We start from the raw sequence: 17,516 nt of genomic DNA on the forward strand, positions 1-17,516 counted from the left end.
ACTTACCATCACAGTGGCAGACATCCAGGAAAGAGTCTCAGGTATGAGGAACTGGAAAGCACCAGGCCCTGACATGATACATGCCTACTGGCTAAAGAAGCTTACCGCACTCCACGAGCGCCTGGCAGCACAAATGAACCAGCTGCTAAGACTCACCCCGAATGGCTAACAGAAGGGCGAACGATCTTGATCAAGAAGGATCCCTCAAAGGGTGCAGTCCCATCCAACTACCGGCCAATAACCTGTCTCTCCACAACATGGAAGCTCATGCCAGGCATCATTGCAACCAAGATAAATAGGCACATGGATCAATTCATGAGTAACACACAGAAGGGCATTGGTAGAGACTCCAGAGGAGCCAAACACCAACTCCTGGTCGACAGAACAGTCGCTCAAGACTGCAAGTCACGACACACCAACCTGTGCACAGTCTGGATTGATTACAAGAAAACCTATGACTCAATGCCACACACATGGATCACTGAACGCTTGGAGCTGTACAACATCAACAGGACTTTAAGAGTCTTCATAGGAAACTCAATGAAGCTGTGGAAAACCACCCTTGAAGCCAATGGGAAGCCACTTGCACAAGTGTCCATCAAATGTGGGATATACCAAGGTGATGCTCTGTCCCCACTGCTGTTCTGCATAGGTCTGAACCCCCTCAGCCAAATAATCAACAAGACTGGCAATGGATACCGACTCAGAAATGGGGCCAACATCAGTCACCTCCTCTACATGGATGACATCAAGCTATATGCTAAGAGTGAGCGTGACATTGACTCACTGATCCACACCACCAGGATCTACAGTACTGACATTGTAATGTCATTCGGGCTCGAGAAATGCAGCCGGATGGTGACAAAGAGAGGCAAGGTAGTCCACACGGGAGGGGTCTCACTCCCAGAAGGAACAATAGCAGACATCGAGGACAGTTACAAGTACCTTGGAATTCTGCAGGCAAATGGCAACATGGAGCAGTCAACAAGGAAAGCTGCAACAGCTAATTACCTCCAATGAGTAAGGCAAGTCCTGAGAAGCCAGCTCAATGTCAAAAATAAGACACTGGCAATAAACAGCTACGCACTGCCAGTTATCAGATACCCTGCAGGAATAATAAAGCTGCAACAGCTAATTACCTCCAATGAGTAAGGCAAGTCCTGAGAAGCCAGCTCAATGTCAAAAATAAGACGCGGGCAATAAACAGCTACGCACTGCCAGTTATCAGATACCCTGCAGGAATAATAAGATGGCCAAAGGAAGAGACACAGACCATGGATGTTAAAACACGAAAGATTCTGACCATGCATGGAGGGTTCCATCCCAAATCCAGCACCCTGAGACTGTATGCTAGCCGCAAGGAAGGAGGCAGAGGACTAGTGAGTGTATAAGCCACTATCCAGGATGAAACATCCAAGATGCATGAGTACATCAAGCTCAAAGCCCCAATGTTTTTGTTAAAAAAAAACAAAAAACAACAGTGTTTTTAAATGTTAAGTTTTAAGTCAGACCCCAACTGGTGGAGAACCAGAGACAAATACGCGAAAGAAGGCTACATACCAAGTAATTATGTTGCATATGTGTGCTCAGTGAATGTCACAGGCAATGGAGAGCAGAGGATACAGTGCTGGAGGACAGATCCTCATGGGAGGACAAACCCCTGCATGGGATGTACCACCTGACCATAACTGAAGTGGCTGATATCAAGAAGTCCTACCAATGGCTAGAAAGGGCTGGCCTACATGACAGCACTGAAGCGCTCATCCTGGCAGCTCAGGAACATGCCCTGAGCACCAGAGCGATAGAGGCTCAGATCTACCACACCAGACAAAACCCAAGGTGTAGGCTGTGCAAAGAGGCGCCTGAAACAATCCAGCACATAACTGCAGGTTGTAAGATGCTGGCAGGTAAAGCATATATGGAGCGCCACAATCAAGTGGCTGGAGCTCCCAGGCCTCTGGTAGAGGACCTGAGCTTGGAGGAGAAACCACCCGGGGAGGGTGAGAGGGGCGTTTTTTTAAAAAAAATTTTTTATTTACATATAACTTATCGAACTTAAATGAATTACTTTAATTGGTAACACGTAATTGAGTTAAATTTATTAAACCTGATTTCTTACGTCTATCCAACTCAATATTTTTTTACACTCACATTTTCAAATTTATCTAACTAAATGTAATATTACTCCAATTAAATTAAATGTTTTTCCATATTCATTTATTTTACTTCTTGAACACTCATATGTCTAAGTTTTAGCCTGCAGATATTCTCATTTTCATAACAATAAAATGATTCAAACAAAATAGATGTTCAACATGATATCAATTAACCCTTTCTTTGACTTTAACATTACACCACACAGCAGCAGGATTGCTAAAAAAAACTCATCATTCTCTCCCTCCCTCTCACTCATGGAGCAGAAAGAATTAAACATAACATGACAAATAACTAGACAATACACAGTAAAACAGCTAAACAACTAAACACATTTGGTCAAAAATCCACACGTAACCCTTGTGCTATCTAAGATGACCCCACCCTTACATTGACGTGTTCTTCCTACCATGACAAAGGTGGATAAAGGTGGAAAGATTTCATGTAATCCATGGACACCAGTGAAGATCACAAATCATTGAAGAAAAAAGGTTCAGCACATGGTCTAGTGCAGTGTTTTTCAACCAGTGTGCCGCGGCACACTAGTGTGCCGTGAGAGATGGTCAAGTGTGCCGTAGGAAATTGCCCTCATTAACTGATCTAAAAACATTTTCCCTCTCCATGATTTCAGCTCTCTGTTCATCCAAACAGGCCCTGATAAAACACTGAGGAGTTAGCAATATAAAAGATCATAAAATACTTTTTCTTTGCGTTTATTTTATTTTATTAAAGACATTTTGATAAGGTACCGCGATTCAGCTGCACCTTCGGCTGTATTTTGGAAACGTCCCATCCCTTTATCTCTCTCCACCAATCATTCTTGAAGGCCTAATCACATGTCATCAGTCTGACCAATCAGAAGTGGTTAAGGTCTTCACTTCCTTGTCCCGATTTAGCTCGTAAAATCGCTCAGTTCTAAAAAAAATAGCAGCTAAAGCTCGTCTTTAGCGGTGTAGCTTCCCACAGAATCCGGTATCAGACCGTGGAACAAGTGAACAAAACAATGAAGCTCCGAAAACCGATCTCCGGCCGTTTTATGCACTACATCTCCCATGATGCATTGGGTTGTGAGAGTGACAGCGCATACGGAGATCTGTTGTTAAACATCTTGAAACCAACGAACACACATCAAACTGTTTTTAAATCTTCTAACTTATCTTTTATTGCATCTTTTAGAAAAAAAACAGCTGCAGTTTCCAGCTTTTTCTGCAACAATAATCTCAAAAATGCATGTGAGATTGCGGAGGGGCTGTAGATCAATACAGACTATGAGTTTCTCCTTTTTTTTTAATTTTTGGATGCTGGTGTGCCGCGGGATTTTTTTTAAGGTTAAAGTGTGCCGTGGCTCAGAAAAGGTTGAAAAACACTGGTCTAGTGGGTCTAAATGACCCAACTCCCAATGTTTTTTTGTTTTTTTTTTAACTTGTCCTGTCCAACAGCTGGGCAGGCAGATGAGAGCTGACGGCCTCTTGTGTTGGACATATTTTACTTTAACAAGAGGGGTTATTAATCTTCAGACAAACCAAAGGTATGTCTGAACAAACCAAACTTAGGCCAAACTTTATTAATTTCAATCATGTTTGAAAATCTTTGGTGTTGGACCGGACGGAAAAGGAAAGAAGGGAAGAAGAGAGAGGGACGTTAGAGAGAGATGGGGGGGGGGGGGGGGTAAGAGGGTGATAATAGGAGGGGGGGGGGGGATAAGACCACGAAGCAGCATAAAGCAACAAGTTTACTGGTTGTTTATCATTACGGTAAGGTTCAAATGTAGTACAAAAAGGGCGGGCCCTGTCCACACACACACTCAAATGTTATCAACAGACCTGCTGGCGGAAAAAAATGTCGACATGTCAACATGTACACAAAACCGATAGTGTTCACACACGCATACTTATGCCGCCGCGCCGGGAGAGCCCAACGCAGGGCCCCACCCAAGAAGGGCGCCCACAGCCAAAGACGAGCAGCCCATCACCCCCCTGGAGTTCCGGGCATCCCCCGCCCCAACCCCAGGTACGAGCCAGGACCCCCCAAGGGAGACCCGCTCCGCACTTCAGGCAGCCACCCACCCGGCCCACGGTTGGTCCAGGGAGGAGCAAGGCAGGGGCCATCGGCGGCTGGCCCCCTGGGCACTCCTAGGCACTTTAACAACTCCCAATGTTAAAGTGCCTAGGATAGCACAAGGGTTAAAGGAACCCCACATCCCAAGGACTGAGGACCCACTGAGATACTGGGTTACGCACAAGGTTTTATACCCGCATCTTTACAAGCTGGCAATGAAATTTTTATGCACACCAGCTTCCTCTGTGCCTTGTGAGAGGATTTTCTCCAAGGCTGGCAAAATAGTCAGTCAAAGACGAAACAGGCTGAAGCCCAGCAGTGGAGAAAATAAAAATCTATAAAATGTATCCCACCCAGTCATTTTAAATAGGCCCTGGTTCACAAGCACTATTCCCATCCCTAACAAAAACTAATGAACAAAATCCACTGCTGAGCAGGCTAGAAAAACTCAAAACTCGAAAAACTAGAAAGAGGGTAACGGCAAACTACAACAGACTATATCAGACTATGGACCAGTACAGAAGGAAAGGAAAGACAGGACTTAAATTCATACAGACAAATGAGACACAGGTGACAACAATGAGGGCAGTAGGGGACTAAAGTAAAACTCGATACAACAACAGAACAGGAAACCTTTCAAAATAAAACAGGAAACCGAAACTCAAAACAGGACAGAACAAAAAGAGAACAAACACAAAAGCAAAGAAATGTAAACCGTAGCAGAACCATTGATTTGACATCAAAACTGGCCACCTCTGATGTTCGGTGTGACACAACTTAACCATGTTACGGCTGTTGCCATATTTGGTTTGGATTTCTTTTGTTTTGTGTTTTGTGCATTTTCCTTCTATATCAGAGTGGGACCTGTGTTTTTGTGGATCCTTGTATGCCTGTTTGATTATTTTCAGGTGTGGTGCATCAAGGTGTGGCTCCTATTGGACCCAAACTGATGGAAGTAGCCTTCAAAAGCACCATGTGGACCTCCGGCCTGTAAGAAGGGAGTTTCACCAGTCTCCACTGTAACTTGGAACTCTTCTCCATTTATTTTGTAGCTCTCCACCTGTTTTGTTGTGTGTTGCACTTTGAAGTACTTTATAGTTTTTTGGGGTTTTGTGTTTAGGCCCACTATATGTAGTTTTTCACATGTTTTTTCCTGTTTATATTAGTTTAGGGAGGTCAGTGTTTTGTCATTGATTTTCCCTTTTCTTTCATTCACAGGTAAGATTTCATTTTTCAGCTAGGAGGGGTTTTGTTTGTTATTTTGGCATTTGTTTACCCTGAAGCCTTTTTGCTTCAGCTTTTTAAGTTAATGTTGCCTATTATTTTGTAAATAAATGTGTTACATTAATATACAGACAATTGTTTGGTGTTTTGCGGGGGGGGGGTGTATTGGCAAGAGTCTGGCGAAAATATATGTATCCCGATACGCGCACCACGATACGATAGGTATCCCGATAAGTTACCAGAAAACTTTCTTTTTTTTTTTTTTATTTGACTTTGAAAAAAACTCTACCTGAATTTCAATATGTCTTCCATTGTAACAAAATGGTCACATTTGGTTTATTTAATGATCACAATGTTAAGCACTGTAACTGTATCTCATATTAGTTGCTTTTACCCAAACAAATTAATAGTGCTTTTTATTTTGGTAACTTAAAATGTAGAAAGAGAACAGTCAACATTGTCTTATTTCCACAATAAAATATTTTTTGCAGTATAAGAAAAAATAAAGAATAAATGTGCCTTAACCAATAAGTTTCTATTATCTAATAGTCACTTTCTTTTTAAAGCAAATGTGCCATCCATCCATCCATCTTCCTCCGCTTATCCGGGACCGGGTCGCGGGGGCAGCAGACTGAGCAGAGATGCCCAGACTTCCCTCACCCCAGCCACTTCCTCCAGCTCCTCTGGGGGGACCCCGAGGCGTTCCCAGGCCAGCCGAGAGACGTAGTCTCTCCAGCGTGTCCTGGGTCTTCCCCGGGGCCTCCGCCCAGTGGGACATGCCCGGAACACCTCTCCAGGGAGGCGTCCAGGGGGCATCCGGACTAGATGCCCGAGCCACCTCAGCTGGCTCCTTTCGATGTGGAGGAGAAGCGGTTCTACTCCGAGCTCCCCGCGGGTGACCGAGCTTCTCACCCTATCTCTAAGGGAGCGCCCAGCCACCCTACGGAGGAAGCTCATTTCAGCCGCTTGTATTCGGGACCTCGTTCTTTCGGTCATGACCCATAGCTCATGACCATAGGTGAGTATTGGAACGTAGATCGACCTGTAAATTGAGAGCTTTGCTTTTCGGCTCAGCTCTCTCTTCACCACAACGGACCGATAGAGCGACCGCATAACTACGGACGCCGCTCCGATCCGCCTGTCAATCTCACGCTCCGATCTTCCCTCACTCGTGAACAAGACCCCAAGGTATTTAAACTCCTCCACCTGGGGCAAGGACACTCCACCGACCGAGAGATGGCAAACTGAAGCAAATGTGCAACATTCATTAATGTTCTTTTGGTCAACACTGATTGTGGTTAAGCCTTACAGCTTTGAGGAAACACCAGTAGATGTGAAATAATTTCCTATAGCTCCTATAAATCAAATAGGGAATAAGCACATCAATGAGAAAGGATCATGATTTAGATGAGTCTTTTGCAATTTTCTAACATTGATTCCACATTTGCATTTGAATTAAAGTACAAAGGATGCAGAGAGGATTGCCAATACTGTGATGTCACAGCCAATGCTGTAATAAAGTAGGTACAAGATATCATTTCAAGATATAGTCTTAGCTTGGATTACAGATGTAACAATCTATAAAGCAGTCTTTACTTAACCTCTCAGAGGACTGTAAAGCATAACCTTGACTTGCTAAACCTGTTTGTACTTTAAGAACATGTGGAGGAGAATCTACCTGACTGCCTCTGAAAAGAAGCTGGTAGCTGCTGTGATCATCCAGGCTGAGATTATCGGGCAAAGCGGGAGAAGATGACTTATCCGACAGCTGCTCCGACATCAGCGACGCTTGCTCCACCTCTGCCAGCCGGACCTGTCTCACAAGCAGGCAGAAGTCAGTCACGCTGGAGCAACAATTTGCAAACAGAAGAAAGCCACAATCCCATGTGTTTCACCACTGTTTCATTGATTTCTAGTATTTTATTTTCTATTTTAAATACATTGGTGTTCCAGCTCAGAAAACTCACGAAAAACAGGATTTCAGAAATTAGAATACTTTAGAGAAATCACCATTTACTTCTCAATTTTTGTAAAAAAGATAAAGACAGAAATGATGATCCCATCAAATCAATCAAAATAAAGTATTTTTACAATGATGTGTCAATTTTCAATACTTCAATAGTATGGACAGGGGCTAGGTCCTGCTGGAAGATGAAATCTGCATTTCCATCCAGATCTTCATCAGAAGAAAGGAGCCTCTTCTCCACTGAGTGGCATGGTCTAGTCCACTCCTGGTCCGGTCCATTTTAGAATGGCCAAGGCAATTCAGGTGAGCATATTCACTCAAATTTGGACTGTCACGGGGCATGCGGGGAGAAGCTAACAACAACACTGGAGATCATCCAGCAGCTCATTTTTTCCCACTTGGCTTTTGGTACTTCTATATAAAAAGCATTTAATATTGATTGAGAGAAGACTGCCGCTTACTTTTGTCGTAATGACCTGCCAATCAACAGGTTTCAATATTTGGTTCATTATTTATGGACCTACAACCAACAGTGTCCCAAAAAGGGAACAATTCGGTCCGGCTTAATGCTCCTATAGTTTACACTTAAAATACCGGACTGGACTGCACCGGACCGGACCGCTCAATGGAAACAAGGCTGTGAAGTCCTCTAGAACATTCTGGTAGGGATATTAGATTGAAGAAAGCAGAGTTTACCAACACCAGCACTGGACATTGCACCCTAAATCGTGACTGACTGTGGAGATTTCACACTGGACCTTGAGCAGCTTGGGTTGTGCTCCTCACCAGTCTTCCTCCAAACCCGTGGACCTTGATTCCCAAATGATATGGACACTTTGCTTTCATCAAACAACAGGAAATTGTACCACTGTCCGACAGTCCGGTCTATCTTCTCCTTTGCCCTGTTAAGATGTTTACTGTGTTAACTCAGGTTTAGAAGTGGTTTGACCTGGGGAGCCCGACAGTTGCAGCCTCTATTGAATGCATCTGAAAGTGGTGGTCTTCAAAGTTGTTCTTCCATCTCATTCCACTCTTTCTGCAGGTTCTTAAATCTTGTCCTTCTGTTAGACTTTCTGTTAATCTGCTTGGACTCTGCGCTCTGTGAACAGCCAGCCTCCTCAGCTATGAACTTTGGTGGCTAACACATTTTATGGAGGAGATTAATGACGGTCTTCTGGCTAGATCTCAAGTCTTTCCCATATTAAATCGAACTAAGACAACTGAACCGGACTGAACCAATTTAGTGACATCTTTGAGTTTAGTAGATGATTAGTTGCTGAAACTCAAACATTCACCGGCAATGTGCAGTGCTGGTGTTGTTAAACTCTGCTTTCTTCAATCTGCACAATGTGGATAGATTTCTCCACAGTATTCAGATTTTTCGAAATCCTGTTTTTGTGTGTTTTATAAGCTGGGGGGTATTCCAGAAAGCAGGTTATGCTAGCTCCCACGATAACTTTGAGGCTAAGGAAGTTGATAACCTCAGCTTTCGGTTCCAGAAATGGAGGTATGTTTCAGGGTAGGTCAAGTTGCCACGGCAACTCATGCTCGGAACATAACCTGGTCCGGAGCAGGTTTAGTTGAAGCATAGTTTGTTTTCAGAGAGGTGAAGCAGCATGGCGTGTCCATTTGAAGATGATTTAGTGGATGAAAAAGCTCAGATAATACTTTTTCCACCATGAGAGGGTGATAAGACCACGTATGGACGTTGGAAAAATAAACTTTTTTACTTTGATCTAACTTAATTATTTGCTTCAGTTAAGATCAATCATTTTTTTTGTTAGGTCACCTTAAAAATAACACGTAGTTTTCAGACAATTATTTTCCTTTCATTCAAATTAATTCAATTAAGTAGGTTTAACTTGGGTGCTGCTGTTAGAGCGGCACCGCAAGGGATTCTGGGATATCATTCCCTTTGCCTGTCTGGACGGATTTGGGTTTAACTGTGGGTTTTTGACAAAATGTGTTTAGTCGTTTAGCTGTTTTACTGTGTTTTGCCGAGTTATTTTGTCCTGCTATGCTTACGTCTCTGCACCATGAGTGAGAGTGAAGGAGAGGATGATGAGTTTTTATAGCACCCCTACAAGTTCTTCCTGTGACTACAATGATGGAAAATTCTTAAATGCATTTCTTCCATCATTGTAGTCACAGGAAGAACTTGTAGGGGTGCTATAAAAAAATTAGGTTGAATAAATGTAACTAAATTATTTGTTACCAATAGAAGTAATTCATTTAAGTTGCCAAAATTGGATACGTTATATATATATGCGTCACAAGGAAAATGGAAACAAGATCAGAAACTCGTGCGTTTACTTTGTTGTTTTTCTCCAAGCAGAAACTCTTTTTTTTGATGATGCAGCCGTGTTACTTTTTTGATGGACGTGTAATCTTTATACACCGTCATTTAAATCTCAGACTCTGTCTCACTGAAGTATAGCACTTTATTTTTTTCAACACGCATTTCCATGGTGACTCCAGAAATCGGCGATCTATTGAGAATGTCTTTATGTACCTGCTGTGCACGTGCATTAACCCAGGGTTACCAAGTCGAGCGTAAATACGCCAACTCATATCCGGTCTTTTGGAACCGACATACCCAGAGTAAGCAAGTTCAGGCAGATTTCAGTTCAGGCTTAAAGTCAGGCTAGTTTAAACATGCTTCCTGGAATATCCCCCTGAAACCCCAATTTAAGTAGAAATAAACAAACAAAAACTTGAAACAAGTCAAGCATTGTGCCCTGAATCTATATTAAATGAAAGTTTTTTTTCTTTTTTTTTAAATAAAATTATGGAAATGAATACACTTTTCAATGATATTCACCTTTTTAGGAATATGTGCATAAAGATTCAATAAATTCACAAATAATTGCACTGAGAAAAAAAAGATCTTTGAAATGAATCCTCTATTGAATATAATACTTCTGCTATGATGGTAAAATGTATAATTGTTTTTTTATTGATAACATTTTCCATAAAATTAATGTATTCGGTTTTGTCTTGACAGTTAATTATATAGTTCATGTCAGGTAGCCTTTGAATCTTCAAGCAATATAGTTTGTTAACAGAGACGGTGAACCCTTTTTTAAAAAATTTTTTATTAAACCAAAATTTTTTTTCTTCAGTTACGAGCCAAAGTGTCTATATTGGGAAATCTCAGACAGGAAAAGAGATGGCATTTGCATTGTGTTTCAACAACACTTTAAAAATTCTTCAAAGCTCTGCATTTTTATCTAAGAATTAAAGCTTCAGGCTTACACTTTCTGTAATCTATTGAATTAGTGCAAAAATATAAAAAGACTTATGAGTGCTGTCACACCTGCATTCTAAAATAGAATTCATCGAGCCTTTTACCAATACTTATTTAAATGTGTGATTCCAACATAAAAAAGCTAATTTGTTGATTTGGATCAGCATCTTAAGTTATTAACTTTGCTTTGATAAGGAGCATTGACTCAATAATGCCACTATTTATGCCAACATTTTATTCTGTGTTATTCAAACTTAAATTTATGTAATAACTGACTCTAAAAGAAATTTGACTTGTGGTAATATAAATAAATTTCAAGTGCCCCACTTTTTTTAAACATGTACAGAAGAACTAAAAACAAGGTGAGTATCATTTCATTCTTAAATCGGTTCTTGGCAAGTATTGCAGTAAATTTGCATTTTATTTTCCAAATGGGTAAATAAAATGATTGTCCCGTTTGGATCAGCTTTCTTTTTTATTGTCTTGTCTTTTATATTTGATGTAACAACATTTTTAAAGACATTTTATGTAATGTGTGGAATTGGTTAACATCGCGTGAGAACTTGTTTTGGGGAAAAGCGCAACTACACTTTTTATTTTTCTGTCTAAACTCATTTCATTTAAAGACATTTTCTTGTTAAATCTTTTGATAATTACATTAGTAACTATTTATGTCAAAGATAAACATTAAATAGACATATAATTACTTTATCTGCACTACTTTATTCATGCTAAATCAATCCGCACATTCCACTGCTTTCAGTCATCCACCTCGGACTTATCAACGCAAGATTCAGAAGTAGAGAGCGGCTGCTGTCGTATTCTCACTGAAATACAAACCAAACTATGTACGTAGTTGGTCAGTGTAAGATTCTTTTTTTTTTCTTTTTTTCTCTGAGATTCTGCGTGTAGCACTGTTTCCCGGTGGAGACGAGCAGCGCATTAGCACCGGAGCTGCTGGAGCATCGGATGCTAGTCAGCTCTCTGAAGTGAAGGAGTTAACAGCTAACTTCATCAATCTTTGCAGGTAATTATCAAACTATGCCCTCCGTCATCTTGCTGCAAAAGCGGCTTCCTGCCGCTACCTCCGTGTCTCTGTGAGCATTGAATAGGGGTAAAAATAAAAGCAAGAATGGTCGATCTGTTAATGCACTTACCATTAGCTCGTAGCATAAAACAATAGCAGTACGTCACGTTTCCCAGCATGCTTTGCGGCCAATCATTGGTCTTGTTGTTACACCTTGGTTACAGGGACACGGTGATTGGCCAATGATGTGGGTCACAGAGACACGGAAGTTACTGCTGAAAGCGGCTTTTGCCGGTGTACAGAGAGCATATCCGCGTGAATGACTTATGACGAATTATTGCTTTCGCACGAGTTAATCATTTCGAGGGAACGGGATAGTATTTTATGGGAACGGAATAGTATCTTGTGGGAACGGAATAGTATTTCGTACGAACAAGATATTAATCTGAGGGAACAAGATATTAATCTGTGGGAACAAGATATATTTTAATATCGTAATGTGGGCTCCGTGGTTAACACCTTACATAACATTGTGACGTAAAAAACAAAACAAAACCTGAAACACTATAATACTGTTACACACAGATTGAAATGTTCCTGACTTAAACGCTTAAATCTATCAGCCTAAATGCTGCACAAACACTGCAGAAATAGTGATTGTTGTTTTGCTTGATCATCTGAGTTGATCTTTCAATTACGTCTTATGATCATAGTTTAACTAAAGTAATGCCTAAATAAACATTACAGTACTAAACTTACAATTCTGGGTGAAGCAATTTTTAATTTTTACTGTGTTTTGTAGTAATGGGTTGTATAATATTTCGTTCCCACTGAAACAGCACGTTCAGGCCAACCCCAGGGCTCTAATCGCAACCGGGCTGTTTTTGAAAACGTTTCCAGCTGAATGGCCGAGCGTGGTGTTGAACATTTCCCGCAATGACTTTTTTTTCTTTCTTCCCTTTCCGACCGTGGTCAGAAGCGCGGGGGACCCAAGGCGGATCCTCCTCCTCCTCCCTGTTCTGATCCTTAGATTATCCAGTATTCTCCAGAACGGGTTAATAAAGAGTCCATAGCATTTATCCTGGGGGAAACCTTCTTTTATTACCGTTCTCTTTCCTCCGTAACACACAACATGAATACGGCCCCACACTGCCCCCCCCCCCCCCCCATTCTCTACCTCGCTGCACGTGCTCTTCTCCGCGCGCGGCCCCAACACATAAACATCCCTATTACACAACAGTGGGTACAGACGATCCTGGCTCCAATGCCTTCTTAAAATGAGAAAATTGTAATTTTGCTGGCTCCTTTGCAAAAATAAATTTAATACTGCAAAAAGAGCTCCGCTGTTGACAACACTGTTGTTGACATCCACGTCCGCAAACAACGAGTGACGTCATTCACCGTGGAGTACTATTCTGCGCATGCGGTCAATTCTGGGTCGTTTCATGGTCACACTGGAGATCACAAAAGTTCGGATTTACTTGGAAATGTTAACGGTCTTGCAAAAAAATTGGATTTTTTCAAAAAATCCGAATTGAGCATTAAGCCCTGCAGTGTGAATGTAGCCATAGTTAAAATTTTCAAGTCTAGTATTTGCATAGCATAGCAAAGAGCTATTTTTAGAAGGTACCAAGTACCGGTGAGTACCGGCCCACTGAAAGCACTGAGATATAATGATAATAATAAAAAGAAAATTCTGCACACATGGACTATGTCAAGATTCCCACCTTATTCCCTAACTAGTAAAAAAACCTATACAGTACCATAAAAGCAATTCGGACACCATGCTCATTATTTTTTTTAAACCTCCCTGATTTCTCCAAGTGAAATCCTATTAAATATGAACATTTTACAACGACTATTTATGAATCCACTGTGTTCTGAAGATGAAAACTTGGATGGTTGATAAAAATTATATCAAAACATTTTTTCACACCCAAAAAGTGTTCATGCAATGCATTGTTCATGTATTGTGGTCATCAATCTAGTGAGCATCGATCCTTGTGGGGAATTTTTAGGGAACTTGATTTTGGAGTTGTAGATTCAGACAGATCTACAAAACGGCGACTGCACTATATACTGCAATAAGTAGTGAGTTGTGAGGGAATTCAGTCACAACCTAGACTGTTTTTGGGAGAAAAAGATAGGGATCCTTCCTCAACATGACTGCTTGACTAAAAGCAATTTAGCACAAAAAATAGAGTCTTGTCTTTTTCTGGTTTAAAAGAAAAAAAAAGAAAAGAAAGAAAGAGGTAGGGAGAAAAAGGAAATATGTGATTTGTATGCTCTGCACTTACCTCTTGTGGGTGACTCTTGCAGTCCTTACATACAGGAGAGGAGCAGTAGTGGTGAAAGACCGAGCCAGAGAGATTGTCAATCATCTCTCCTTCCAGTGAATCCTTAATCAGCAGAGACACGCTGTCCAACCACTGGGTCTCCTGTGCCAAAACACATATTACTGCAGTGACTTCTAGGGTTACATTTATAGAATGCCTACTAAAAAAAATCTGGTTAGTTAACTGCACATTTTGTTTTTTTTTTAGTTGCCATTCTATAGCTTTATTGTTAACTTTCTCCAGGATAAAGTTTGCTAATGTCAACTCAAGTTACGTTCACAATGGTCTCAGCATGTGTGTTCAAGTGGGCACTTTCATGAAAAGTCTATGTAAATGTGTGTATGCACGTTTTGGGCTTCTGTGATTAAACCTCTTCGCTTTCGGGGTAAGATAACCGTCAATAAGAAATAGGGATGTCCCGATCAGATCATGTGGCTGATGACACAGTAACCTGGACAGGCTTTTTGTGTTGGACAGGTTTTACTATCACAAAAAGAGGTTATATGGCTTCGAGAAACCAGGGTGTAGATTTGTATAAACCCCTTTTTGTTGTCTTATTTTTTATTTATTTGTTACATTTAGTGTGTGTGGGGAGGGAGAGGGGAAGAATGTGAGGGGGGGGTGGGGGGTGGAAGAGAGTAAAAGGAGAAGAGGTGAGAAGGTGGGGGACACAAGTACTGATTTGATTAAGTTATTATTTTAAGCTGTAACAATTATACCAGATCTGCTGGAAAGACAAATATTACATCAACGGGGAAATTCTAACGCTAAGATTAGTGGACCACCCAACCGGCGTCCGCCTCCACGAGCCAGCCTCGGCACCCGGCCCGAGCATCCCAGAGATCGCCGCGCACCCACAGCCCCCCCCGTAACCCTACCCTCTACAACCCTCCTCCCCCGCCATATTATCTAAGCCCCCCTCCCCAACCCCCTCTGTGATGTGGAGGGAGAGACCCAGAGGATCCCAGCGAGCCAGCCCCTAGGTCCGTCCCACCCATGCACTTCGCACACATACTCACAATCTTCTGGTTACCCCCCAACCCCCGCGCCACGCAGTAACCCCCACCGGCCGACCGACCCCCCAGCGCCGCACGCCCGACCAATTACCGCAGCCGACAGGATACCCACAAGCCCGGCCGCCCTGAGAGGACCAGGCGGGTGAAGACCGGCCGCCCCCCCCGACCCCACCTATGTATGGAGGTGTGGGTGTGCTGTGTGTGTGCTGCAGGTAAAATAGGAGGTCTACAGTGTGGGGGGCCCCACCGCTGCCAAGCCACAGAGCCCCCCCACTCCGGGGTCCCTATGTGTGTTGTGGGTATTTGCTGTGTGTGTGCTGCTAACATGCAGTGTGTGTGTCTAAAGTGGAAGTTAAAATTGTCTTCATAAGATGACATTTTATGAAAGCTCGATGAGTTTTGTGTCATTGACCATTTTTCTCAAGCTGCTGAAGAAAAGCTGAAAGAGTTCATTGTCATGTAGGACAGCAGTCACGTTTCACATGCAAGAACAAGGAGCTGCAGTAGCAGAAGTAGCCACAAGAGGGAGCAACGATACACAGAAAAAGGACTGGAGGGGCAAATTACTAGGTGCATTGGTGCAAGAAGAGGAAAACTGTCTCAATTGACATCAAAAACAAATAAGATTGCAGAGTTAATGAAAAATTATGAGAACTGAGTGAAATCAGACAATGGAGATTAAATGTTTCTCTTTTAAGCAATCCGGAGGTGGTCAACTACATTAAACAAGAATGGAAAAACTATTTGGAAAATAATGATAATGGAGAAACCTCGCTCACTATATTATGGGAAGCCGCAAAGGCAGTGCTGAGGGGTAAGATTATAGCGATCTCATCTAAAATAAAAAAAGATAGGGAAAAAAACAAAAGAAACTAGAGAAAGATATAATGGATTTGCAAAGAGAACATCAACAAACAAATGATAAAAACACCCTAAAATCTTTAAACCAATGTAGACAGGCATATAACGATTTATTAACCAATAAAGCAGAGGGAGCCTTACGATTTGCTAATCAGAGATATTATGAATCAGGAAACAGGGCTAGCAGATTATTGGCATTCCAATTACACAAAGCCCAAGCCAATTGAAGCGTAGCAAAAATAATTAATCCTTCCTCAAAGAAAGTAGTATCCCACCCAAAAGATGTGGCGGAAGCCTTTTCTGCTTATTATGAAAAATTGTAGGACTCAACGGACATTGCAAATAGAGAAGAAAAGATCAAAGTCTTTCTAGAAAAAATTAAGATGCCCAAATTAACTAAAACACAAGCTGAAATTTTAATAGAGCCAATTACAAAGATAGAAATAGAAAATACAATTAAAAACCTGAAAAACAATAAGTCTCCAGGGATAGACGGGTATCCAGGTGAATTTTATAAGTGTTTTAAAGATGAAATCTTGCCTCTTTTACAAAAAGTTTTTAATCATACGTTAAAGGAAAATGACCCACCTAAATCCTGGTCTCAAGCAATAATATCAGTAATACACAAAGAAGGTAAAGATCCTGCAAGCTGTGCCTCACACAGACCCATAAGTTTGCTTTGCTGTGACATGAAAATTTTGACAGCAATATTGGCTAAGAGAATTCAGAAAAATATAAGGAATTTAATTAAACAGGATCAAAGAGGATTCATACCCGGTAGATTAGGAATAAATAATATAAGAACAACGCTGAATATCGTGCAGGCAGCTAAAAAGAAATCAGAACCGTCAATGCTTGTAAGCTTAGATGCCGAGAAAGCATTTGATAGGGTTAATTGGCTGTATCTTGAACGCGTGCTGGAGACTATGGGATTCCACTCGGATTTCATCAAATGGATAAAAGTGTTACACACACACACACATATATATATATATATATATATATATATATATATATATATATATATATATATATATATATATATATATATATATATATATATACAATCAAAATCCATCTCAAAAGTATGTGTGAATGGATACACTTCTGCAGATTTTAGAGTCAGAAGAGGAACCAGACAGGGAAATAAGAAATAAATATACACTGTATTTTATCCCACGAAGGGAAATTCTTTCCGAAACCGCGCTCGGGAGGCAGTAGCGTTAAGGGTCTTGCCTAAGGACCCTCACTGGGTGTCCCTAGTAGGTCGAATAGAAACGGTCAAAATGAATGTTCTCCCTCGCCTGTTATATCTTTTTCAAGCTCTTCCCATATGGATCCCATCCTCCACTTTTAAAATATTAAATAAGATGATCTCCACCTTTGTGTGGCAAAATAAAAAGCCTAGAATTCGGAAGAAATTATTATGTAGTTCTAAGAGGGATGGCAGTTTAGGATTGCCAAATCTCAAGTTTTATTATTGGGCGGCTCAACTAAGAGGGCTGGTTGAATGGGTGAGCCAAGATGAAGACACAAATTGGATAAAACTGGAAAACTATGTTTCCCCCTCAGTTTCAATAGAAGCAGCACCATTCTTGGGACAGAAAAAATGGAGAGACCTCAAAAT

At 41.3% G+C, this 17,516-nt stretch overlaps 1 protein-coding gene across 4 annotated transcripts in view; it reads right to left on the bottom strand.

Annotated features, from left to right (window-relative positions):
• cacna1ib (calcium voltage-gated channel subunit alpha1 Ib) overlaps nucleotides 1–17,516 on the bottom strand; it is a 439,141-nt gene that overhangs the window by 49,743 nt on the left and 371,882 nt on the right. For all 4 annotated transcript variants that reach the window (XM_023954667.2, XM_078943263.1, XM_078943351.1 and 1 more), the window contains 2 exons: nucleotides 13,974–14,114; nucleotides 7,115–7,249 (listed from right to left, as the gene is read on the bottom strand). In XM_023954667.2, the coding sequence (XP_023810435.2) occupies nucleotides 7,115–7,249; nucleotides 13,974–14,114 (276 nt within the window). The remainder of the gene's footprint in view (nucleotides 1–7,114; nucleotides 7,250–13,973; nucleotides 14,115–17,516) is intronic.

Source organism: Oryzias latipes, chromosome 1 (assembly GCF_053564925.1).
Source record: "Oryzias latipes strain Hd-rR chromosome 1, Olatipes_Hd-rR_3.1".
NCBI classification, from domain to species: domain Eukaryota; kingdom Metazoa; phylum Chordata; class Actinopteri; order Beloniformes; family Adrianichthyidae; genus Oryzias; species Oryzias latipes.